Here is a 27,951-nt window from a genome sequence, read left to right as displayed (position 1 = left end):
TCCTAAGTTGTAGGGCTTTTTGATGGAACAAACCTCTGTCATATCCGTATAATGCCACTAAGGGAAACAGAACATTTCCAGATTCTTCTGTTGTAAAATAGGGGAAGGTAGGCAAGGTTGGTCATTTTGGTAGGCCTGCAGTCCATGCTAAGTAAGGATAAACACTGGCAAATGAGACATTAAATACAAATGAAAGCAAGTTTCATGAAAGAAGAAATGGAATGTTCTTGCTGTTCACAATTTTCCTCATCCATAAATGAAGGACCATCACCATTAATCCAGTGTGCATTGCTTTTCCAATTAAAGAAATGTACATCAGAATCTGCTTACTGCAGCTGTAGATGTCTCCATTTCACTGTTCTGATTTACTCCACTACAGGTCTATTTTTGTCCTGTACATGACTAGCTGTTGCTGTCCTAGGTTATGCTGGGAGAGACCATTCAGGTCAAGGACTGAATGCAAAAGTCCTGCAGAATAAGTCGTGAAGAAGTAGCAAAAATCCTAAGGTTGCAACATTTATTCGATTGACATGGCAATTGTCAGTTCCACTGCCCATGATGTGGTACGCTGAGTGTGTGGAAAAGCACTGTGGGAATTAGACTTTGCACCCCTTGCTTTTCCAGGTTGCTGTCAAATATGATGTGAGTTAATTCTCTAAGAAAGCTGCAAAACAGTAGTAGTTTCTTACTTTTTAATTATCATATAGTGACAGACATTGGATGAGGGAAGGAGGGGGAATCATTTGGGGATAAAACACCAAGAGGTTTTTGTCTATCAGCAGCTGTATATGAGCCATTAGCAGCTGTGCACACACTCCTAGGATAAAATCCTACAGAAAAGTGTCACTCCAGGTGGGGAAGGTTTTTGTGTGTCAGCCCGTAACCAAACCCTCTACAAGCATATTCCTTCCTATTCTGGTCTCTGCCTAGCCTTCAGCAATCCATCCTAGTCCATCTGTACTTGTCATCTTCTTCCACGCTGGCATGATGTTAATATCTTCCACACTAAAATCATTAACATCAATGGAAAATGGTGTGTTTGAGTGCAGTAGGCATAAACATTCTGTTTGAGCTGCAACTGCTGAGGAAAGCCCTCAGATCCCACTTCGAAATACAGCCCCCCAATGCATCAGATTGACACTGTGCAAATGGTGGGGTGCAGACTTGCACATCTGTTTCTCTCCTAGATTTAAGCATTTGCTGTGTAAAGGACAAAGTGTGTAAAAATGAAGTGGAAAATGCTATTGAAAATACCACAGTCAAGCTTGGGAGGCTTTACTAATTCTTTCCTACTCTACTTATAATGTGCAAAATTAAAAATGTGTCGAGAATGGATAAAAAACAAACCTATGTCAAACCTATTCTAAATGGAAGGCCAGGACCTACATGCATATGCTGTAATAAACGTTTTTGCAGGCAGATATAATGCTAGAGCTCCTCTAGTAATATCTGCACATATTGATTCTCCATAATTCTGTAACCCAAAAACACTCACAGCTTTTGGGGTAAGTATCAGCATCTTTCATTTTTCAGAGCAGAGACCAAGCTCCTCTTCACTCGTGGTTTATAAACAGCTCCTTATCATTTGCTCTCTCAGCTCCTACCTCACCCCACAGCTCCCCAATTACAACCTGCAATCACTAGGACAATGTCTGTAGAGATACTGAAGGCAATATATACTCTATTTCCTTTGAGTGTATGTAGAATACTGGAAGCTAGAAATATCCACCGTTTCTTTTCTGAAAGCTTTTTTCGGCTTTTTAGGGGCTTCTAAATTATAATTTATGTACTTAAATGTCAAGTGGAGCAAACTAAATGTGGACTCCAGTTTCCTACTGACATGCAAACAAAGGCCAAATCACCTCTTGGCATACGTGAAAAGGTTGTCTACGCACTCGGGAGCACCTGCCATTTTACGCCTTTCAGGGGGAAAAGGCAGGTGCCCATGGCAGCACAGCCCTCCCGACGGGAACGGCATCCCTGGGTGGTCCAGCCGTGCTCGCAGCATCTCTCACGTCGCGTGGCCCGTTTTCAGCCCGCTCCAGGCTAAAGGACAAGGAAGAGCCTCTTGGCGGGAGTGTCTAACCGGACCGATGTGCTTCGTCTGTGAAAACGAATGCCACTCAACAGCCGGCCTTCCCAGCTCACTCACACTCCCCCGATGTTCCCCTGCGCCGGACACGCACGGCACTGTGAGCAGGACGAACCCACAACGCCTCCGCGACTTCCAGGGCCGCCCCTCGACCCCATGGCCAGGCAGACCCCCGCCTCTTCCTCTCTCCCAGTCCGCCTGCTGCACGAGGAGCAACACAGGCTTCCCAAGGGACCGCCGAGCCCGTGGAAGCGCCCCAGTGCATCACTCCCGGCCACTGTTTCTCGCTCGGGCTGCACAGGCACGCTACCACCCCACGCCTTGCCCCTGGCTTAGCCCGGGGTGAAACATCCACCTACGCGTGTTCCTGTGCTCCTGCGGAGGCGCAGGCCAGGGGCTCGGGGGGCCCCTGTCCCCTGCCCCCTGCCCGCCCTCGGCCCCGGCCCCTCCCTCCGGCGCTGCCCGCTCGCCGCGCGGCCCCTCAAGGACTCCGCGCTCAATGTCAGGCGGCGCGGGGCCGCCGGCAGGGGGCGGGCGAGGGGCGGCGGTGCCCGCCCTGCGCGGAGCGCGCTCCGAGCCGGCGGCGCTGGTGATGCCGGGCGGCGCGGCGGCGCGGAGCTCAGCCCAGCCCAGCCCTGCCCAGCCTTGCCCAGCCCAGCCCTGCCCAGCCCAGCTCAGGGCGGCACAGCCCAGCCGCGCCGCTGAAGGGCACCGGCGGCGGCGAGGCTTCCCCGCGCTCTCCCGCGGCTGGGGTGCGCCCGCCCCGCAGCATGGAGGCTGGGAAGCGCAGCTCCTCCGCCGGCAGCCGGGACGATGGCAGCGCTAACTCCTTCCCAGCCAAGCCGGCGGCCTCGGCGGAGAAAACCCAGAGCAGCCCCGGCAGCGGCGGCGTGAAGGAGCATGGCAACTCGGTGTGCTTCAAAGTGGACGGCGGCGGGGGCGAGGAGCCCGTGGTGGGCTTCGAGGATGCCGAGGGACCCCGGCGGCAGTACGGCTTCATGCAGCGGCAGTTCACCTCCATGCTGCAGCCGGGGGTCAACAAATTCTCCCTCCGCATGTTCGGCAGCCAGAAGGCGGTGGAGAAGGAGCAGGAAAGGGTTAAAACTGCGGGGTTCTGGATCATCCACCCCTACAGCGACTTCAGGTTAGCGCGGGGCTCACGGCGGGCGGGAGAGGGGTGGCCCCGGCGCCTCGCACCTCGCCCGGCGCAAACTTCGGCGGGGCCGGGGCTCGGCCCGGCGCTCTCCAGCGTGCTGCACCCCGGACAGCCCCGCAGGCCCCGCGCCGGCCGGGGCGCCGCCCGCAGCCCCCGAGGCAGGATGCTGAGCTCTGTGGCTCTCCATCCCGCCGTCCCGGTCTGTCTGCGCCGCGGGGTCGCGGGCCGTCGGGCACGACTCTGCCCCGGGGGGATGAGAGCTCACCCGCGGCGTTACACCGCTGTATCAGCATCCGCAAAATCCCGGTGTTTGCACATGCCTGCCCTTCCCTGAGCTCCCGGTGTGGAAACACTTGTTCCAGGGGTTGCGAGTAGGAAGTGCGTCTCTGCCAGAGTTACAGTAATATAAGTTTATCCAGGTGATGTGTGGAAAACTATGTTTTGATAGGGAGACAGGTAAATGTGATGGCAGATTAGCATTGCTTTCACAGTAAGATGCGTGGATGCAGGACTGGAATATTCATACAGAAAGCAGTGCAAATAAATGTCCGAGAAGTTATAGTTCCCGTTAAAAATACATTTAAAGTGTAGGATTATTTCATTTCGTACTCTCTGCCAGCTGGCTGTATGCCTTTATAAATGTAACGCTTTCTATGATATTTTCTGAGGAACTATCAGATGTCATTAAGCATATTAAATCAACAGCTTGAATTGAACAACCTGAGTCTATATGATAAGCGAATTGCACCGGAGACTGTTTAAAAAAAGAAAATCCAGAATGTACAATAGTTACATGGACCTTCTAAGAAAACACTGGGTTAAATAGAACATTCTTTCAGTGAGAACAGGAAGAAAGTCCAAGTTTCTGCGGGACTGCTTGGAGTGAGGTGTTTCACAATGAGCTGTGCTAGCACCTTGCAGCTGAGCCTGAGAGCAGTACAGCTACAGGAGTGGAGGAGCATGGCAAACTCAGTTATTACTCGAAATCATAGGGATTTGCCTACTTGTTTTCCTGGTTCCATGAACTCAAAAAACAGCACTCATTCTTTTCCTGGGGTACCTTTTCCAGCTCAGCTGCATTAGCAGGTGCATTAAGTGGGGAGAGAGAGCCAAGCGCCTACCCACTCCCTTTCTACCAGCTAGAGAGGGACGTAGCAGGTCACATCTGGTGCTGTGGTAGAATGCATAGGGGATTGGGGGGTCCAATAGCCTCTTCCTTATCTGTGTGTGTGCATGAGTAACTTTATTCACGTGAGGATTCTGTTGAAATGAATGAGGTTATTCCAGCGAATAATTTTCCTTGTTCTGTTGTAAGCTTGGTTTCTGAGTGAGGTGCACACCCGAACAGAGTATTGGGCAATAGGACCTTATTTGTCATATTTTGCAGCATGTAACTTTTTAAGCTGCTCTGTGAAATAGGTGATAAGCATGTTCATTCTGTTTCATTGCAGAAGTATCTTCTTATTCTGTCCTAATTCTTCGAGTGGGAAGGTTTAGAGATCGTAGCATATGTTTCCTATTTTTTTTCAATAGGAGTAAACAGCACTGAATCCTTTTCAGTCCTGCTGTCTGCATATTATTAAATTAACTGGTATTTTCAGGAGATTTTTTAAAGTTTTTATTTTATTAGAGTAAGTGTCTGGTTTTTAAATAAAGTTCATAGTCTTTCATTAGTATTGGGGTGGTGTGGCAGGCTCAAGACCCAATTTTTTAGCCCGTAGGACTGTTTCAGGGAGAAATATGAGATGTGGGTGTTTTTTCTCCCAAAACAATTGCAGCTGTGTAGTGGTACCACTCTTTTTGGGTGGCAGTGCAAAATGCGTGAAGAAGTTGTACTATACAGAATATTCACCTTATCTGGGAATTACAACAGCACTTTTGAGTGCCATCTAACAGTGGCTCTGTACCAGAATGAATTCAGGTGTAAGGATGGAGTCTCTTTGATTTATTTTTGCGTGTTATTTGTAACAATTTTTGTGTGTAGACGAGCCCTAAAGCATCCAAAGAGACACAGGTATTGCCATGCCACTGTGTCAACGTTCTTTCCATCAGAGGAAAAAACTAAATTTTCTACTAAAATAACAAGAAAAAAGTAAAAAGCTGAGTATTTTGTGGTATCCAAATGAGGAATTGTATTATGCATTTGTAAATGCAGCTCCTATTAGGGTATTTGTGGCACCTATGAAAATAAACATCTTAGTAGACTTTAAATGTAGACACAATTAGGAAAACACTGGGTTAACCATGTAAAATGTGGGAAAATTCTGGTATAAGACTTCTGGGCACTCTTATGTTTTTTTGCTAGTTCTGCATGCTTGTATGCATTTTCTGGAATAGTTTGATGTATTTGGTTTTATTTCTTGATTTCATTCTCATGTTTTTTATAAAGCAGTATATTAATCTACACCAAATGGTATTTTGTTGTGATGTTTGGAGGAGTGGGCAGCATCTTGGTGCCCTCCTGCCCCTTGTTGTAGTATGAACAGAACGTGGAAGCTGTCTCTAAACTCTGTGCTCTGTAAATTGGTTACTTGCAGCCTTGTGGGGCTTGGTCTTTAGTTTTATGGCTTTCCATTTTGCATGTGTTTCAGGGAAAAATTGTCTCTTCTTTGGGCAGATCCACCCTTGGAGGATTAAATTCAATAAGTATTACATAATTTTTCCACAAGGAGACCATTTTGATCCTGGTTGTCTTTTCCCAGTCTTCTGAGGTTATTGTGTAATTTGGAAGCTGTTATATAAACCCTGCACCTAATGCACATCAAACCCAGCGCAAGGCCTCTGTTTATCACTTTGCAGCTGTGGCTACTGTATCTATAAAGCTGGACAGCAATTCTGTGTGATTGCTTAAGTAACAAAAGTGAATTTATCAGTCGGAGTTTGCTGAAGTCCTGTGTGTGTTCTGTGAGATTCTGATTGCCTCCTGCTGTCCATTCTCACCTGGACAGAATGTGGAAGAATGAGCCTTCAAGAGAGCTTCTCTGGTCCAGCCCTGTGGCCTTGCAGCCACTGGATGAGAGCAGGATGAAGCTGACAGGAGATGGGAGCAACTGCACATGGTTCTGCTGCTGCCACACACATGTCATTTATTTCATAGGAGATTAGTGGCAGACATGGGCTTTGGATGACTTTTATATGTTACGGCCTTCTGGTATTAATGGAAATGTACGTGACTGATTTTTAGATGATTAATTGCTTCATGTCCTTTGGCACGTAAGGAGTTTCTTTAATTTTCAGAGGGCTGGTTTGCACTTGCCTGGGCTGCTCATCCAGCCCTGTAGCATCTGCCTCCCTCCCTCCCTCCCTCCCTCCCCACGGAGAAACTCACACTGTCAAGGAAATCTTGGGTTTATTACCACATTGGCTAGGGCATCTGTAGTCAGCAATTTATAAAGAAAACAGAGTTGCTACAGGGTTGCAGAAATAGCAATGTATGAGACAGACTGAGTGGAAATAATGCGTGTATTCGTAAATGTAGCCTTCACACTCTGATGGTTACAGTCAGCTTGATGTTTGGGAGCAGCCTTTGTCTGGAAGTGGGGACAAAAATTTTAACTGGCTTCAAGACGAAGTAAGACTGTGATGTGGCATTGTCTGTCAGAGCAGCAGGTAAAGAGGTCCAGTGCAGACAGAACTGAAGGTCTTTTCCCCCAGTGTAAATAATACAAAGTACAAATTAATTTGCAACACTAGGGAAAAAAACAAAAAAACATTGGCATTTTATCTCTCTGGGTAACTTTTCATTTATCCAAGAAACTTAAAGCCTTATTTTAATGATAAAAGTAAAGTAAAAGCAGAATTATTTCTAAAACTGGAACAGAAAATTTAAGGGTGTAGTGAATAGTAACGATTTGCCAGATTTATTTTTCAGCTTGTGTGCTATTCCAGTTTCAAAGCCTTATTGTATACACATTTAAGGCATCATGTGAATGTTGGAGGTTTATCATGGAAATCTTTATAAATCATTGAAGGCCTCATTGGTAATACCTTGTAAGTTATTTAATGCCAGGTTTCAAAGGGTTTTAATCAGGGTGAAAGACACAATATTTCTATGTATACGTCTGGGTAGTTACAGAAGAATTTGCTTCTGTTGCTGTTAAAAAACATTCTGTTATATCGTGCAGTTTTATGCAATCCATCCATGTTGTCACACACATGTACAGCTTCAATTTTCTAGTAAGTGTGTGCCAGACTGTAAGTCACAATTGCCATGATTTAGCGTGTCTCATGGTTTTTTAAAATATACTTTTTAAAAAACATTTGAACTTATGTAGCATTATGAATCAATTTTCTGTTTCATTTTCACCTATCTTTTGGACCTATCTTTGACCACCAGCAGACGCCCTAAAATGATAGACTGTGCATGTTATATGTGCAGCTCACAATCAGGTCTCTAAAATTCATGCAGGCATTGTTTTAAAACCTGCCTTTTGGGACCAGTCTTCACTCTACACGTTATACCTATCTTAAGTTGTGTCCTAAGAAGCTTAGGATAAGCACTTTGTGCTTCTCTTTTGTCACATGTTTTTAATGTCTCTCTTGAAGTTAATGAGATTTATGTTTTTGTGAGCTGTTACATACTTAGGTTTATAGAGAGTAGTAGAGTTGGAAGGTAATGCTATATGCAATGAAGACAGAATGTCTTGTATCAGACTTAAATGTAATTTGATATGTATTCAAAATGAAAGACATAAATCATGTCTATATGGGTCTATATTAAATAGTTCAGATGCAAATCTGCATGGGTTTTAATGGATACATTATGTCACTGGTAGTGTAAGAATATAAAATGGTCATAGTTTTGTATTCTCGAGGTAGTAATTTCTTGTTGCTCAGGATTTGTCACGAGATTCTATTGCAGAATTGATATTTTTGAATCCACTAATAAAATCATAATCATGGATTTATAATTTTACTATATACGGTACATTATTTGCACAAACAATTTTTAAAGAAATATTTATATTTTTATGAATGAAGCACAGATTCAGCTGGGGCTATCTTTCATATATAATTTTCAAATATAGTTGTGACTATAATTTTTAGTTCTACTAAAGAAAAGCTTTGCACAGATAAACTATTTGTATTGCTAGATGTTCAGTCCTTACATTTGACTAGATGTGGAGAACCATTAGTATTAAAAAGATTATTAATAGTACTTCGGTTTTATTTCTGAATTTCAACAATATTTGCCCTTTACTTCTGGAAATGCCCTGAAAAATAAAATGACAAAATTGTAGCATTGACCTAAATAATGCATTTATATTGCTTGAAAATTCTCTCTGACATCAAGTTATGTATTGCCTTCATAATAGTTCCCCAGGTAGAATGCAACTCTCATAAAGGCAGGCTGAAGAGAAATACAGTAATGGTTCTCAAATGCAAAAATGGATGTTACAAAGAGGAAGGAAATTACATCGAAGTAATGGAGGGAAATTGCAGCAACAAGTATCTAAATCAGATGTTTAGGAGGCAGGACCAAAAATAAGCAACAAAATATTCTATTGGAAATGTTCTGATCTGAAATATAGGCCAGAAATGCATTAGGCTGTTTTTCATCTCCAGTTCCTATTATTTTTTGTACTGAATAATTTTTCATCAGTGGTTATCCGGGATTCATCTGTTATGAAATCTAGTTGACTAAAGCTAGCTACTGACTTTTCCTTTTGTACTGCATGTAAGCAGGGATGCATGAGAGAAAATAGGGATAGAGAGGTGCATTTCGTGCTTTTGGACTCATGAGGGCCATGTGCCCTTGTCTGCTGTGAGATTTTCTTCAAGAGCTCCTAAAGCAAGGCAGTGGAGTCCACCCAAGGTTGGTGCAGCAGCCTTCCAGACCTCTAGGGCATGTGGGAAGCCGTATGCCCTTGTTTGTTCAAGCAAAGTGATTCATTTTATTAGTAAGACATCCTTCTGTCTCTGGATATGTAGAATACTAATGCATAGTTTGAGCTCACTTATATGTTGAACATTTGCCAGTTTTCATTATGTTCATTCTAGTCCTGGAATAACGCGCCATTCACTGCATTTTCTTTCGCACTCCTGTCATGTTACTTACTTGAATATTGGATAAAGTTTAGGGGAGAGAAAGAGCTGTACAAGTGTAACTCAATTTCTCAGTTCTCTGAGTTACTTTTAACTTAACTTGGGACATTTTGAAGATCACTGGCAGCACCTATGAATATGCACAAAAGTACATTTTTTTTTTGCAAGATGCTCTTACAATGTTTGCTTTCTACACAATCTATGTAAAGGCAAGTATGTTCATCATGATTTTGAGATAAGTTTAGAAAGAAACCACACAAAATAAAATAAACCCAAAGGTTACAGAATTCACATTAATAATTCTGTTACATATAAGTCAAAGATGATGTTTTGGGGATGTTATATGTGAGTCTTTAAAATCTAACCCAGGACAGTCCAAATAACGACAGTTCCTCTTCAGTTTTCTGATTTTTTTTTTTTTTTTGCTTTGATTACAATGAGAAAAAGGGATTGATAAATATGATCTATATCCATATCTCTGTCTACACATATTCGAAATTAGGTCTCATAAGATCATCATCATGCTTGGGTCTGCAGGGAAAATGCACTGATTTTGGTATTCCAATTAATTGTTTTATCACGTCAACACATTTTTAAACGTATTCTGCGACTCCATTCATTAGCACATCAAAATAGGTGATGCTTGTAATTGAGAGAGTAAAAGTTTTTTCTTCATCCTACGTTTCTCAGACTTGGGTATATGAAGGGAACTGTGAATTGGAATACTGTGTGAAAGCATCGAGTAATATACAAAGGTCTAGATTTATGATTTGATTGGGTGTTGGGTGACTACAACAGCTAATTGAAAAATGCATAGGATTTGATAAGTTGCTTATCAAATTTAGGCTTTCTTTTGTGTGTGTGTGTGTGTGTTTGTGTGAGTTTATATAATCAAGTCAAAATTTGAGTGGCTCAGTTTCTGATTGTTCAGCCTGGAGCAGCAGAAATAGAGATGTATGAATGCAGAAGTCACCTAAAAAGAGTGAGTCTTTAGTGCTGCATTTCTGCCTACGTATCTAAGATCAGTGACACTGTAATATTTAATTAAACTTTGTCAGATTTTTTGAGAGGTTCAGCTTGAAGCTATAAGAAGCAAAAAACTATTTTTTAGAGATGAGTGTGTGTAGAATATGAAAAATTGAAAAGAAATTTACCTAATTTGATGACAAACAAGAAGTATCTATTCTCACCTTTGCTTTCACTCAACAGTATGAGAACTGTTTTCTATGTCAATATACATTTTTTTTGAGAGAGGAAACTTTTAACCTACTTTGCAATGTTTAATTTTTAACCTGACAGTACAGTTCTCGTTAATTGCTTGAAAGTCCTTTAGCTGTCTATTTCCTGATTCTTTCCCAGAGGCATGATTTAATTTTAAAAATCATAGTGTATTCAGCTCTAATTATTGGAGGGCTTGTTCTAGACACATAGTAAGGTATGTTAATGACCAAAAACTGTATCAGCTGGAGTCAATGTCAGTACTACCTCAAGGACACTGTCATTTAGCGTCTATAAAATAAATCTCTACTAATATCTTTTAATCTGATGACAGATTCAGGCAAGCTGCATGGTATTTTTCAGTAATCTTATTGCCTTTCAATGCAATGCAACTGGAATAAGTCTGGAATAAACTCATGCTCAGAAAATGTTCATTTAATTACAAAACAACTGCATACTGTTTCCATTACGTATTTGGAAAAACCCAAAACTAACCCCAAAGCAATTTTCATTTTTGCCAGTGAAGTACCCAAAACTTCAGTTACATTATATAGCTAAGAATGGGATTTTGTTTTATGTGATTATCTTAGATGTTATTTATGTTTATATATTGTCTAATTAAGCATGTAATTTAATAAATATTTTGATACACTATTGGAATTTAGTGTGCTACTGGTATTAAGTTTCTATCTCTAAAAATGTCATATATTCAAATTCACATTAAGATATTCTGTTTTCAACTGAAAAAGCAGGGGTTGCTTTATGTTCACAGTCAAAGCTATGTTGGTTCTTTTTTTTTTAAATTTTTTAAATGGATTTATTTTTAAAATGACTTTAAAATAACCAATATACTTTTTTTTTTTTAAATTTGGGGAGGTTTTTAAAAGTTTTTTAATACTGGGGAAGGATTTAAATGATACTACTCTTTTTCATCCAATTTTGCCTGAAAATCACTGAATCTTACATTTGCACTAGAGCTCCAGCATATAGAGAGCCCCATAGAAATAAATTGTGCTGTCATAGTATCAACTCTATACATGTTATACCCTGGTTGCCTCCAGGTTTTTTGCCCTCTTATATCAGCAGACTAAGGTGTAGAAATATTGATATTTCCTTAGCTGGCTCCATTGCACCTTACACTAATTTACCAGATCCTGCAAGAAGCACCTCTCTTCATGGCATGACTGCAGCAATAGACAGTGTGATGATGGAATGATCTGACCTTAATGCAGATCTGTGGGTTGCAGTAAATTTAGAGTAATATATAATGAGACTCCAATAATAAATAATCGGTCTATCTTTTCTTAGGAAAAAGCTGTGGAAAATATACAGAATTTTATAAGATACGTAGAATAAGATCTATCCAGTTCTACCAGGAGATGGAATAAAAGCATGGCTGCAAAACCTTAGAGATGCAATCAAGGTTTCACATGGTTAGTTAGAGGCTTTCCATCAGGCTCTTAAGTGATTTCTGTCTAGTTGCTCATTCCAGGAGGACTTATTATTTAGGTCTGGCAGAGAAATTGCTATGAAACCTGTAGCAGGTGCTGCTACTCCCTAAACATCTTATTACTGCTTGGCAGTAGATGCTTGCAAGTCTCTGAGTTCCCCAAACACATCCAGGGCTACGGGATCATTGTAATAGCTGCATATGGGCTTGTTTGCACTTGATTTTTCAGTGGAGGTAAGAGCCAAGCTTGTCTGTCACTCTGGTTCACCTTGCCTTTAGTGCCAGACAAGCCTGGTGGCAGCAAAAAGAATTGCTTTTCCAGCTTGGGATTAGTCTGGTAGAGTAAAACTTGGAAACAGAACAAAAGAAGCAAAATAAATCAAGTATATACCTTAAACTTCAGCTGTTAATTTGGTACCTTTCTCATATATCCACTTTACCAAGTGTTCTTAAGAGCTGTTTTTCAGAGCTGTGTATGCACTGTTAATGGAAGCTCTTATCTAGATGACTGCCTAAGTACTGAATCCTGCTTTTTCTTTTATTAATAACATTTCTTATGGTCTAATTTTCAGTCAGTGAAATGCTACAGGGTTCTTGCATTCAAAAGTTTCTAGGAGCACACGGATGTAGTCCCTGAAAGAGTATTTTTTGGAAACAACTTCCTTTTCCCTCTCATTCTGTCTTCTCTTCTTATTCCTATGTCTCTTTCTGAAGATATAATGCATTCCTTTAAATACATGGAAAAAAATGGTCTGATTTTATATTTTTTAAATTTGTTTGTTCTGCTGCATAATTTTCCATTCTAACTCAGTCTGTTAGCTAGAAGATGCTGAGCTGTTTGTTCAAACTAGCAGGGAAAAGTTAGTTTAGGTGTTTTCATAGCCTTGTGCAGTTTGTAAAATGCCTTGTAGTAATTAAAAAAAAAACCCCAAAACTTCACATATATTTTCCATTTCCCTTGACTCGGACAGGTTAGCAGCCTTCTGTTGAGAATTGCAGCGTGATGCAGTTGAGCATACTGTTACCATACACTGCTACACAGGCACTTCGCCGAAATTGTCTCTTCAGCTTGTATATTGCCAGCATGGGAATTCAAGTCTTGCATATATCTACCACCTTAAAGATATAATTATCAGAAGCACAGTTTTGTAATGCAAAGGGAGTGTGGTACCAAGAGTAAGCACTGCCAGATGGTAGGCAATCTATCAGAGTGTTTAAAAAGGGTCAGAATTGAAAATGTCTGAAATCCGGTGGCTTATTAAGCAGTAGACGTTGAATGTGTGGGAAAAGTGAGAGATGAGTAACCTAAGCGTGAGGTGCCCACATGACCAAACAGACTTTTAATTGCATGCATTCTGCCAGTATTATATGAAATCCTTGTTTTTGCTAAATTAAATGTGGTTTTGAAATTTGGAACAGAATATTGAATCCACACTGCAGAGTGTTGAAAAGTTCAGTAGGATTTGTACATGTTCTTGCTGTTTATTTATTGAAGTAATGAATTTATTATGCTGGTTCATATCTCTGTAATGGAAAAAGAAGTCAAAAAACAATTTCAAGGTTTTTGTGTTGAAATAATTAAATCTAGTATGTAATAAATTTATTATTTCATATACATATTATTTAGATAGATGTGAACTAGGTACAACATAAATTGTGACTGAATCGAATGAAATGTCTCCAGTTTTACATTGCTATTTAAAGGCACTAACTATGAATTTAAAATTACTTGTTTAACCTTAAACTATTCTTTATTTCTTATTTCCTAAAGTTAGATTTTCTATGGTCTGCCTGTGTGTTGTGCTCTATTGTTTACAAGCATACTAATTTTCTTTTGTCAAGAGATGATTCTCATTAAGACAGGTCTGAGGAATACTCCGTCAGTATTATACAATCAGTCAGTGTTATTCAGCAATTTCCACCACCATCCCCCTCATTCTCCAGGACTGTATGAGCACTGCTTGATGTGACTATGGCTGTTTCTGTAATTTCTAAGCTGCAGCCAACTTCTACATTCTCCACAGGCAAGACCAAATTTATCTTTCGGTGGAATGGATGGGAGAGCTGCAGTGAACTTCCACTCCCACACTTGTTCCTCATAGCATGACAGAGTTCAGATTTGCTTCAGGGAAGGAGAGCTAGCTGTGTAGCCTGGGAATGCAGGTACCATGGATCTGCCTAAAATGGTGGCAGATGTTCCTGCTGGGGCTGCTGACTCGTGATTCCGTGAAGTGTCACTGAATAGCAGTTCATCTGCGTTGAATGTGCATGCTGATTTTGTGCCACTGGCAAAATGAGCAAATGGAATGTGGTATTTAACTTGGTTTCGTGTTTCCAGTACAAATTTTTCCATTTCTGGAATGGCTTTGAAAGTGTCAGTTTTACCCAGTGCTCTGCACAATGTGCAAATCTATAGGATGTTAGATGAAGATCTGAAATGAAAGTCAGGAGCCCATCTATCTTTGAATTTCAGGAGCTAGATACTTGTGAGCATCTGGACTCCATGCCTGAGCATCTTTCAGAATTCCAGTCATAAGGAGCCCAAAATGGTAAACCTGATTTTTAAAAATGTTGCCCATGGGTTCTGTGCATTTTGCAGAATTAGGGTATCACAATAATGCAAATATGATTCAGCTTCCATTTTCGCTGTATTATATATTTTGATTTGCAATTTACAGATCAGTGTATATTCAAAGATTATAAGGAAAAGCTCTGTTAATTTTTCACTCTCAATTTATTGCTGTTCTCCACCAATAAATTATTAATATCTATTTGGCAGTTCTAATTATTACACATCTTTAGTTTAAACGCATTTGATTAGTTCATAACTCACTGTCCTCCAAAAAATGAAACATAAATATTTGGCTAAATTAAATTTTGTCTTTCTGAGGAATATTGGCTTGTGGCTAAAACCTCTTATGAGATCTCTAAAGTAAAATGTTTTCATTTGCTGAAAGGCAGAAACCTATTTATTATATTTAGACAACTGCATTTTGAGTGAATATGGATGGAAGATAAGGATGGACATCTGGTGTTTTATTCACCACAGAAAGGGCAGCTCATTTTGTTTTGCTGTGTCAAAACAAGAGTCATCTATCAGTATGGAAGTAAAGAGCTTCCTTGCTATCCTTGCGGTTGTTTATAGTTCAGGTCATGGGTCCCTGACCAAAGTTTCTTTGAGTGCTTATTTTAGAGCTGCTTATCAGTGGCTACAATTATAGGAAACTTTACTTGGGCGCAAACACTTCCCCCGGCAACCCCTAACCTGCAGTGGGTGTCTGATGTCAAGACCAGCCCATTATTGAGGAATACAGACTGTTCTGTTTGAACCCAAAGATTGGAGAAAGAATTTTTGCATGAAGAGACTTCAAAGTCATCTGTCAAAGTCACTCTCCCAAAATATAAAGTGAAGAAGGAGATTATTAAATAATTCCCTTTTATATTTTTTCTGATAAATATTTATAGGTGAGGCATATAACAAAGCCTGTAGTTAAGTTTGAATAAAATTTCAAATCTTAATATCTTTAGCAATCTTTCATTTTTCAGTCTGCAATCTGACGTGTTATTCCGGTGCCTAAAGTGACTTGCTCTTTTACAAAAATGAATAAAGGCAGCGTGGAGGAAAAACTTTTATCTAGTGTATGTGTTTTGTATAACAACCCCACTTTAGACAATTCTGTCTCAATGAAGATCACACAGAATTTTAAATTAATCTAGGTCTTGGTAAAATGTATCTTCCAGTGGCTCGAAAACCATTTCATATATCTAATTTAAAACAAAACACTTAACAAATATATTTCAAGCAAATAATCTGCTGTAATTCAATAAACACTTTCTACACCTAGTTTGTAAATGTAATACATGCTGGTTGTAGGATCTCAGTCATGTGTGTCGTTATTGCATATATCTGTGATAAAATGTGGTAAACCCTCCTGTTTATTTGGAAGCAAGCAATGAAAGTTACCTCCTGTACTGCTGGCAAAGGTGTGCTGTAAAGGCATCTCCCGGTGCTTGATATTGTGGGCTATCTCCTGTTTTGCAAATCATAAAACCATTCAAATATTAAGTTCACGTATGCTGGTTTGGGATTTTTGGAAGGAATTTAGTTGTTTACTTTTTAAAGAATAACTGAAGTAATGTAATTGGAAAAAAAACCCTCTTTGTTTCCTTATATTGGATTAAACTGCAAAAGGGCCATTGAGCAATTGCATTCCATTACACTGACCAATGTTCATAAATGTCAGAGACGGATTTTACATCCCCAGAAATCTGGTTTGTATTCCAAACCTCCACCCTTGGGTGAGCTGCTTGCAGCAGCAGCACATGAGGCTGTGCTCAGCCCAGCTTGTGTGGAGCTTTCTGGGGACTTCGAGGGTGAACAGCACGAAAAGTCGAGGAGGGGAGCAGAGGCAGAGCTGACAAGGTCTGGGTTACTTAGGCTGGTAACTAGAGCATCTCTGAGCATAATGTATGCTCTTTCTTGTTTACTTTGCTTGCTCTTCTGGGTTTTCCTTTTTGTTTTAAACAAGTGAATATCAGGTCTTTCTGATCAGTGCTCTGTCTAGCTGCATAATGCGCTGATTTGTTTTGGCAATGCAGGCAGAGCACTACACTGTCAAAAAGATGGTAACACTGGGATGTGCAGTATGCAAATTGGGAAGTCTTAAAGAAATGTTAAAATTAACATTATATCTGCTTAAATACTGTGGAAGGCAAATGGCTAGCAGAGAGATATGAATACAAGCTGAGTAATTAGAAAAGCGGAGTGCATCCCCCTGTAAAAAAGTGTTAATTAACATACATGGGGAAAGGTATAATCAAGCTTGTGAAAGATTACTCCTTCCATTTCTTACATGTTGTGCACACTGTATTTTCAATTAGTTGATGTTTTAGATAAATCGATATTAGTTCAGTTAATAAAATTATTAAAATAGCAATTCCATAATCTTAAAATTTTCAGTGTATTTTAGTGCATACCTAAATGTCTCCTTTATCTGCTCAGTAATTAAAATCATTCAAAAACTGCAGCATAGTTTTCTTCCTCTGCTGGAGAGGATTTTAACCTGTGCATTGACTTTGCACAGCACCTCTGGTGTGGACACTTCCAATAACAATATCACCTCTCAGATTTGTTCTGCTTTGGTGGAATGAGGAACTGAGAACGCCTCTCCTGTCTTGTCATTGCCTTCCTTGGGAACAAGATTTTGTACCCGCTCTGGTTTATATTTGTTCAGGGAGAGAGAACATGTCAGCAGCATACCCACTTCAGGAGGCACCGTATGGCTTGGGGAAAGTGAACTCCCTGAGGTGTGGGAGATCCTGAGCTCAGCTGCCTACACATAGATGAGGAAATCCAATGGATGTTCACAGGTGTTGATGAAAGCTCTAGGTATTCAGTTGTTTTTTCAAAGGACTATGCATGTGGCATGACCCTAATTACTAACCATGTTGCTCTGCCATGGTTCTGATCTTTCTCCTTCCTTTGCTTCCCTAAAAATATTTTTCATCAAAGTATAAGATAATAAAATGATAATATAAATTTGATTTGAACACACATACATAATTTTCTGATGTTATTTTCAGAATAAACAAGTTATTATTATATTTTAACAGATATAAATTAGCTTTATTACCATTTGAAGCAAAGTATTTACTGCAGTGTGATATTCATGGATTATAATAAAATAACTTACTGATTCTTAAGTGTACTGTCATTGATTTTAAAGAGTTGAAATTTCAGTACTAACTTTTATAGTCAAGGAAACATACGCTTTGTAGCCAAAAGTCAGCTATAAATAGTTGTAAAGGGGAATAATAATTAAACTTGATATATATATCTTGATTACTTGGTCTTGCATTAGAATCTTGCACATCTGTGTAGATACATAAGAGGACTGTAAATATTCAGTCATGTATATTTGTTTTCATTTACGATGTGGGAGTACATCAGCTTGTTTCATGTCTATCTATAGTTCTTTCACACTTTTTCACATCTCTAATTTTTCCCTTCATGAAATTTGAAGACTGGCTCTTTTTTTTCCTTCGGTTTGAAAATAGTGCCCATTCTTGCCTTCAGTGCACTTCGTAAAGAAATGATACACCAAGTCCTGCTTTGAAGCTGCTCTTCCAAATGTACTGGGTCATTTTACAGCTACACAAAAAGCCAGTTTTACCTCTGATTACCACAATAAAATTGATACATATGTAGATATGTTAAATCTAAGTTGATGGTTCTAGCCTTGTTTTTTTTATGTTTTTTCTTGGTTTTTTGGGGGTTGGTTTTTTAAATTTTTTTTTTTTTTTTTTTTTTTTTTTTAATTAGAGGTATTTATGTAAAAGAATGAATTGTCCCACCTCATTTGGTGGTCATGGCCATTCTCCTCACCAAACCCTATGCCTGAGATCTACTGAATGATGTCTTCCCCATCATTTCTTTCTCTGAAGTAGAGAAAATAGAATTTTTCCTGACAGCAGAAACGTAAAGATTATATATGATTATCATATGATAAATGAGATTTAATTGGTTAAAAAAAAAATCTATTAAAGGAAAATATTTGTTGATAGTGATTGGCTTTCTAATTTTTGGAGCGGCATTAGGAAGTTACCTTCCTTTTCACTTGATACTTTGTTGAGAAGAATTACAGAAAGCTTCTTCCTATTTAAGGCTCTGAATTTTTAGTATGGAGGCATCCTAAATGTCATGTTTCTAAATGGCACTCTTAAAATTACTGTCACTACAAAATTTTTAATTAATGCAAGTGTTTCAACATGAGATACAAGATTATTTTGCAGCTGAAATATTTTTAGATCTGTCTCTTTCAAACTTTTTTTCATGCCTTTAAAGTGGTCACTTCTAATTTGAGAATGTGAATGCATATTTTACAGCGATCCACTATAGAAATTTGCTGACACTTAGATAACCGATATGTGGCACTTTTCAGCTGGTTTAAGGGCTGATAATATCAAACTGAAACAAATCAGTTGCAGCCCCTACACAAAATGTTGTCTAATTCTTAGATCAATGGTCTAATAGCTTGTGTGAGGGGGTGGATAGGAGGAAGCTGTGCTGTGACATGTGTGATGCAGAAGCAATCTTGATGCTGTGATATATATCCATTTGATCAGATAAGCAGAGACAGAATCAACTCTTGCCATGAAAAAACGTATTTGTGAGCCCTGACTCTTCATCAGTGCCTTTTTCCGGTCTGGTTCTTATCTGGACAGGGGCAGTACCCACATTTTTTTAATGAGGAGTGGTGCTGAGGAATCTTGGAATCATAGAATGGCTGGGCTTGGAAGGGACGTTGAAGCTCATGTTGTTCCAACCACCCTGCCGTGGGTGGGGATGCAATCGCTAGATCAAGTTGCTCAGAAAGGAGGAGTTATGTAAAAATGAGGGAGATCAAAAGCATTATCAGAGCTCCACTGACAGTGATCCCCTGTTCTTGCCCAAGGTTAAGTGGAAGTCAGGCTTTAATTCTTTCTACCCTAGTTTAATAAGTTTCTGTGGAGGAAAAGCAACTGCAAATATCAGTGGTATTCAAGCAGTTGTGTTAGGGGATTATTGGCTAAAAACTAAGAGTCTAATTTTTAAATAATAGTGCTATAGTATATAAATTTCTCTCTGTCCTCTCTGTCCTCTCCTCTTGTATGCAGTAAGTGCAGTTACTTATCCTCTTCTCCTTACTGTGCCTTTATTTCTCAGAAGTCTGAGACTGAATTTGTTAAAGCATATAAAATACTACGAAAACTTCAGATGGAAGCTGCTGAATGCATAGCAAGAAGCAATTTATCTTTTGATGAAATCTCCACTGGTTAAATATTAATTGAAAATATACTGAAAAGGTACACAGATACATATATAAATAAATAAGTAAGTAAATGGAAGTTAACTAGTTTTGTGGTATCCTTCCATGGTCAGTACTGTGATTTTGTTTTCTAGTATTCAAAGCACTCAAGCTTTAAACCTAGCCAAACTATGTAACCAAAGACTTTCCAGAGTAGTAAAGTGCTGTTCATTGGCTTCACTGGGCTCTGATCAGGTCCCCTGAGAGCTGCATTTATCTAATCATCTGCCTTGTGCATAGAATCACAACTGAGCAACAAATTGCAAATTGCCACTGCTGAGTGGGTTTAAAGAGATAAAAATAATGAAATCTTTTTGAAATTTGTGGAAGTTTGTAATTTTAGAGACATTCTGTGGTTATATAGAAAAGACAACTCAGTATCACTAAACTTTAATAATATATTTTTGAGATAGGAAATTTAAAAAAAAGTTAATTTAAAAAAAATAATTAAATTAAATTAATTTTAAAATTAAAAAAAATACTTAAAAATTGAAAACAAACCCCAACCAAACAGCAAGGGACGTACATTGGACCTCTTAAGTATATATGGCTAACCTTGAAGTAATAGACTCCAGTATTATTCTGAAATCAAATTAAGATTTCTGATGGTTTGAAAACTTCATTATTGGGTTATTTTTTTAATTGCTTTTAGTCTCCATCAGAATGAAACCATTAAGCTGGATGATTCCCAAGTCCAGCACTGCTTTTATTTCAGCCAGGGAAATACAGTTTTCAGAACATCAGCCTCTGCCTTGTCCCAGACTGACCAGTCTCAGACAGGTAGAGAAAGCCTTTTTGCTGCTCCTGCAGGTTCCCTTGCTAAGCCAATGAATGTTCATTAAGCTAGTGATATGAATTGAAGAAGAACAGCAAATGCTGATGAAATTTTCACCTGAGAAAGTATCACTTAATCATATTTCTGCCCTTCAGTATCCCCACTGGGTGTGTAGGACCCACTGTTAGTATCCTACTATAGTGTGTGCTTTGCAATCAAGAGAGGTGAGCCACGAAAGAGATTTTATTTCAACCTTGCAACATTTCCTTGTTTGTGTTTACTTAATATGAGCTTAAAGTTGTCAAGGTGGAAAGAGAGTAACCTACAAAAATCTGAATTGACAATTTCAGGAGAATAGTTTATTCTTTAAAAGCAAAACAAAATACCAGCCCTGGAGTATTGTCTTTCTAAAGCTGCAAAAATGAGTTCCATGCAGATGAGGAAGGTTTTATCCATGCAGAAGGATGACAAAACTGTAGAAGTGACCTGTTTGCTTGTGCAAGACAGGCCATCAAAACGTAGTGGCACTCCACTAGTAATTTTAATGCCTTTGTATTAATATGGTCACAGAGATAGATTACAGTACATTCTAAGTTTGGAAATACTAAAATAAAAAAAAATTGCTGCTGACCCAAAATCACTGAAGCAATCAAGTATGGATTGGTAACATTTAAACAGAGTTTTCTCTATGGAGGATGTTGAATGCAGTATTTCTTGCTAAAATAGAAAGAATTTAGTATTTAATTTGTATGCCTTTTTCCCAGAAGCAGCTTGTTTTCCTCTAGGTGTGTATATTTGTAAGAGAGAAACAGATGGGCAGAATGAAAATGGATAGCTGGGTGGAAGGGGATATCCTCATTTTGAGGCTGTAAAAAAAATAGTGATAATTTTCCTGAAAGTTTTCAGGCACAGACACCTGTGCAATCATTAAGAGAATTGGGTCCTCTGAAGAAAACACTACCTTCTTCATTCTCCTGTCCTTCAACACATCCTAGTAATTATCTGTGTTTTGCAGATGTTTTCAGGCATCCAGCTTTGTTCCCTCTTAGTAGAATAATAGAGTTGCACAACCAGACAACCAGAGAAAGATAACATGTCCAATGAGAATGAAATCCTGATAAGAATAATACCAAATTTAGTGTTTGCTACCATACAGTTCCACAAAATTTGAAATTACTGTTATTTCTGCTAAGATTGTTCTGTTTTATATAGGACATTGATTTCTCTGTTAGGTGAACCAGTGATCTATGAAAGCAAAGGAAATAAAGCTGTGTTTGAAGGTGAGATTAAAAAAAATGATACAAAACAAAGCAAAAAGGAAAGTCAGTGTTCATTTCACTGAGCATCTGCTAGTCAATCATAATGTTTAGCTAAAGAAGCAGCAAGTTTTCTAGGAAAGCTTGTGAAATTTTTTTACAGTTCTTGATTCTGTGAATGTATTTAGTGAAATTGTGTTGCATCTGAGATCAGAAAACGTAATCTGGTATGCATCAGGTTTTGCTTCAGAGGTATTTTACAAGCAGTCTGAGTTAGTATCTTTTTCAATGGCCTTCCAGTTTGTAATGTACGTGAGTATTTCTTTTCAGTGTTTAGGCTGAATTTCGTGATATTATTTACTCCTTTTTAATAAAAAATCAGGATTTTTACAGTCTTTCTTGAAACTGAGAAAATGTGAGTTTAAGCAAAGCCCTGACTGCCCTGCAGCCTCCATTCACACCCCTCAATGCCTGAGAGACGTTGCTCGCTCTGCTGTGCCGTTTGTGAGACCACTGACAACTTCTGCTGGTGTAGTCTGGGTGTGCAGTAAGGATAACCATATCTCCAAGTATGCTGATTCAAGGAAATTGAGACTCTGCTGTTGATGGGCAGAAAAAGGAAATAATAAGGCTAGTGAATCTGAATTTCTGTGTACAGCAAATTATACGGCAAATTAATTCAGAGATGAAATTTCCTTCCTTAAGACTCTCTTTTCTCTGGATTAGGGGTATAAGGTGGAAAATAAAATGCCTGTTAGAATTCATAGCGTCTTACATTATTAAGCCTAATACAAACAGTGATTAATTAATACTAAGTAAGTAACTCTTTCTCACTGCTTGGGTAGGCACTCATTTTGAATAGGGCTGTTCATGCTGTCCAGGACAGCCTGTGGCAGTGAAGAAAACATCAGCACTTCAGCGCCATATTCCAGAGTTGAAAAAACACTGCTATTACTGTAAACTTTAAAAATATAATAAATAAATTATGAGTGAAAAGATCACCAAAAGAGGCCTATTAATTCATTTTGAAAATTACAAAGTAGTATTTAGTATGTTGTTTTGTTTTTCTTTAATATTTCTGTATAAAATTGTTTTTTAAAATTTTGTTAAAATGTGCTTCAGGATTGGGGTTTATATTTTAGTACTTGAAGACCTTTTTTTTTTTTTTTTGCCTAGAGGTATTATACCTCTGAAACATTTAGAAGCATTTAAAAAGCTGCAGGAATAGTTCAGTGCAGTGCGATGATGACCTCTGCACCCTCTGTTAATGGCATCTCGTACTGGTTTCACTGGGTTAGCTTCAGCTGAGCAATAAGCTCTTTGCTGTGGGGCCAAGATCGGTTCTTTCTTCTCATTTTGAGCTTTGGAAAATCTCATTACCCCCAAACTCCTGCTTTTTTTCCTGATTCTCAAAAATTTTGAGTCATAAGCCTACCTCTGCTTTTCACCAACATTTTATAATGCCTAACATAAATGTGGAACTCTTGAGATTGTAAATTGTAGATTCATACCATCCTCACTGGGGTAGGGGAAGTAGGAAAAAAAATTTCTAAAAGTGGTTTGAAACCAAGGACTCTCTCAGTATGTCAATGGCAGCTCCTTGCACTGTCTTGTGAGGCTTTACAGCTTCCTCTTTGTTACACGAGTAGTGGGATGTTCTGAACCATAGGCGAGGAACTCATTCTATCACTTTCTCTGCACAGGTCAAGGAAGGGCAACACAGGCAGTTTAATCTAATTTTTCTCACCTAAAAACATGGCCAACAGAATAGCGTTTGGAAACGTTTTCCTAAAAGAAAACGTCTGAGTCATTTCTAAATGAAAAATAATAAGGGTTTTTCTTACTAACTAATCAGCTTATATTGTATTGTGGGCTAAAATACAGAAGTCCTTAGCAGTCAATATTATTTTAGCCCTGGTGCTACCACTTTTGCTGACATTCAGCATCAGGAACACCAGTGTGTTTTGCATAATCGCAGTACGCGATGATCCTTTAAACCGCGGATTACCGTAGGTTAAAAACACCTGGTCCTGTATTATCTCCTGTGTTGGCTGGGTGGCTGGTTGTTGTGTGGCTTTGGTTAGCCTTTGTTGCATAACTGTGCTAGAGAAATGTAAAGGTCAATCTGAAGTTAGCAATGCTTTGCTTAGGGGTGAACCACAGATATAAGGACGCCTCTCGTAATTATATCCTATTTGTTTTCCACTAATTTTAAGGATTCCTCAGAATGTTTATTCTCCCAGAGCCCTTTTGTAAAGTACTTTGGTTGATTTTAAAAGTGTTTGTGACATTTTAAAAGTGTTTGTGGTAATTTTGCCATCACAGCGGCAGTGATGTATTGAATTCACTGGTTCCTTGTGGTAATTCCAGATTACTGAAAAGGAATTCCAGATTGCTGAAAAGGAATCTAGCACAGTGAAAAGTATTACAGGAATTAAAAAAGACAGGAGAAATTGGGAAATTTTTGCCTGATATGGTAAATACTATCATATGGTGAACAAAAATACATACAGCCTGAATAAAACTGAATATTTTTAGCAGTTAGTGTTCACATTTATTGCAAGACTGAAAATGTGTAAGACACAAATCACATTGTGGTACACAGGGAATAATTTTTATAGTCTGTTTCATAGAGTTTGTGAGCACTAGTTAGAGGTACATTGCCAATTTCTCTTTTCTCTCAAATGATAGTTAAATCTAATCTCTCCAGGTGTCTGTTGGAATAAATAATTTTGAAACTGGGAATTCTCATGCTGTTCTCAATCCTATGCTGTTTTTCCTTTAGTGTGTTTTACAGTTACAGATAATAAGTGATATTCTCTGATGAGCACTCTGTAAACTGAGGAGTATTCACTTCCAAAGTAGACATGAAAAAAAGGGAATTTATAAAAACTAGATCTTTGTGATTTTTCAGCCTAGAGAAAGAAAGATTTCGGTGTGACATAAGAGTGTCCTTTTTCTACTAGAAGGGAGTCTACAAGAAAGATGCATAGAGACTGCTTTCAAGGGCGTGTAATGACAGGACAAGGTGGAATGGCTTCAGATGGAAAGAGGTTTAGATTAGATATTAAAAAAGATTGTTATTGTGAGGTTGGTGAGGCTCTTGCACAGTTTGCCCAGAGAAGCTGTGTGGATGCCCCATCCCTGGAAGTGGGGGTCCCCAGGCTGGGTGGAGCTCTGAGGAGCCTGGTCTAGTGGAGGATGTCCCTGCCCATGGCACAGGTGTTGGAAGTGGATGATCTGTAATGGCCCTTTCACCCCAAACCTATCCATGATTTTATGATCACTTGGTAATACCAGAAGCAATCTCTGAAATCTAATGTAATCGATATTCTCTGTGGAAGTCTAGCAAAAACTGGGCTCATGATTCTGAAATGTTTCGTGGCCAGTTAAAGTGTTATTTTTGCTGGTTGCCATGAACTTTTACCAGGATGAGGGTGTGTTGCATGTCAGGAGGCTGGTGCTAGTGTGATGGAAGTGGCCTGGAAGTCATTGTTGAAGTGTTGTGCTGGTGGCGTGTCCGTGACACGTCCCCTGCACCAGGCCCCATCGTGACAGAGGGACAGAGCAGAGGGATAGCTGTGGAGCCCCTGCTGCCTCTAGTCTTCTAGAAACTATGATGAGTCCATGGGTAACTGCTGTTGGTTGGTTTCTGTACCTCTCCAAATCAATTTTAGTTGACCAGATCATGTACTTGAACAGAGTAAGAGATTGTGCATTGGGTTCAGGCTTTTTCGAGTATCCATTTCAGTTCTTTTACTACTCAAGAATAGCTTTCTTTGACTATTTAACATTTGGGATTTATCCTAATTTGCTTAAAATCTGGTATATATGGCTGTCCCCGGGAAATCTTCCATCAGGATACATATTCTATGTCATGGGTGCTTTTACTCAGCATTTCCATCACAGATACTAGAGTCATGAGTCCATTGTATCAAGCATGGTTAGTGTTCTAACAGTGTTAGAGGGGAACCTTTAGATCCTTCCAGAGCAAAAATGGTGAAATGCAATATCTCTTTCTATTACTATGCAAATTGCAGCTATTTTTTCTAACATATTTTAGCTAGCTCTGAAAGAATATAGACTGTGAGGTTGTAAAAATGCATGAAAGTTCAACTAAGTGGATGAAGGTTTTTACGTTATCTAATTATTGTTTCTAATTTTTGCTTCAGTGCTTTTTTCCTCATCCTGTAATTTTATTCCAGCCCTGTAATGGTATCAGTACATTTGAAAAGAGATACTGACATTTAATATATCTGTTAAGTATTTGGCTTTCCATTTGGACAGAAATTTCAGGAAAACTGTTGCATTGATAAAGCACTTCTGGTTGGCACAAGACATCTTTTTTATCTATTTAAAAGCTCAAAGAGGTTTTGACAGGAGTCTGAAAAAGTCTGCTCAGTGCCACACGTGCCCACCTTTCAGGGTGTGATATACCATGGACTGATAGGCCATAGTGCTGCCTTTATTCTCCATGCATATTTTTGAGAAGGAAGGCACATAATGAAGTGTGTTAATTCCAGTGTCTTTACTGACTATGAATATGCTGAATGAGTTAAAGCGACGATAATTTATTTAGTAATAACAAAATCTGGTGGTGAAGTTGGTGGCAGGATGGAGACCATTTTGTAATATTTTACCACATTACATCAACCATTCTCTTTCTTCCTTTTTTCCTAGGTTTTACTGGGACTTAATCATGCTCATAATGATGGTTGGAAACCTTGTCATTATACCAGTCGGAATCACATTCTTCACAGAACAAACAACAACACCATGGATTATTTTCAATGTGGCATCAGACACTGTTTTTCTATTGGACTTGATAATGAATTTTAGAACTGGGACTGTAAATGAAGACAGCTCTGAAATAATACTGGACCCTAAGATCATTAAGATGAATTACTTAAAAAGCTGGTTTGTGGTTGACTTCATCTCATCAATACCAGTGGATTATATCTTTCTCATTGTAGAAAAAGGAATGGATTCAGAGGTTTACAAGACGGCAAGAGCGCTTCGTATTGTGAGATTTACAAAAATCCTCAGCCTGTTACGTTTATTGCGCCTTTCAAGGCTGATTCGATACATACACCAGTGGGAAGAGGTAAGATTTACATGGTTATAACATCATTCACTAAGATCTCATTGCTACCCAGCACTAGTCAATCTCTGTGAGGAGCTGCCCCAGAACAAGAGTGTAACACAGCTTTTCCTCACTGCCTGGTGTAATTACACACACATGCTAGTGGCAAGGCCTTTTTGGACAAAACCAGCACAGAGTAACCATCTTCTCTCTGCTGATGGCAAAATGTGTTTGGCGTTGGTACAATTCGCATGGATGGACTCCTAATGATGTTACAAAATATCCAAAACATCAGAATTAAAGCACTACAAAGGAATATTAGAAATTTTAACAAGCACCTAAACCTGCACTAGAGTTTGATGACTAGCACTTAAATTTATTAATAGTCTTGTAGTCACTGAGAACTTAAACTTTTTATTTTTCTATTTTAGAAGAAATTGAAACCTTCTACCATTGAGTAGATTTCCTCAGAATGCTCATTGTTTGAAGGCTGTCTGTAGGCTGAATATCCTCAATACTGGCCTTTATGAAAAATGGGCAGTTCCAATTTTGAGTCACTGCCGTCTAAACTGTCAACTCCATTGTTTCCAGGAATGGTGTTATGCTGTCTTTCAATTTGGCATAGTGACTTTTCCAGGAAATTATGGCATTCCCCACTTAGGCATACTCATAGCTAGGAAATGGTCAATGTATTGGTGCATACCACCATTTTGTTTCTTGCCTGTCCTCATTTCTGTAATTCTGAATATCATCATGTGCTTTTAACAGAAGTGCTAAAGCCATAGGAAAAATAACTGCTGTTTTCTAAATCTTTCTTGCAGTAAGCATAAGGAGAATTATTTTGTATAGCATTATCATGGAAGTAGTATTAAAATTGAAATCTAAAAATTTTGATAAATATAAATTTAATAAATGAATATGAAGGATGTTTTGGTACTATTTTGGTGCTTTTTTTGCTGGTTATCTCTAGTATAATATGCACTTTATGGTTTAAGAGGAACATAAAAGCAGAGCCATTTCAAATGAAGT

General features: G+C 38.9%; 1 protein-coding gene across 1 annotated transcript in view; it reads left to right on the top strand.

The window, feature by feature from the left end:
* Nucleotides 1-2,862: 2,862 nt before the first annotated feature.
* The window catches only part of HCN1 (hyperpolarization activated cyclic nucleotide gated potassium channel 1), a gene marked incomplete at both ends in the record, with an annotated part of 192,537 nt that continues 167,448 nt past the window's right edge, over nt 2,863-27,951 (top strand). Inside the window, 2 exons of the mRNA XM_084225181.1 lie at nt 2,863-3,236; nt 26,520-26,943. Coding sequence (XP_084081307.1) covers nt 2,863-3,236; nt 26,520-26,943 — 798 coding nt within the window. The remainder of the gene's footprint in view (nt 3,237-26,519; nt 26,944-27,951) is intronic.

The sequence above is a fragment of the Fringilla coelebs genome (genome assembly GCF_963513975.1).
Source record: "Fringilla coelebs genome assembly, chromosome: Z".
Taxonomy (NCBI): Eukaryota; Metazoa; Chordata; class Aves; order Passeriformes; family Fringillidae; genus Fringilla; species Fringilla coelebs.
Note: the sequence above shows the minus strand (reverse complement) of the source record. Positions and strands in the feature narration are given on the sequence as shown.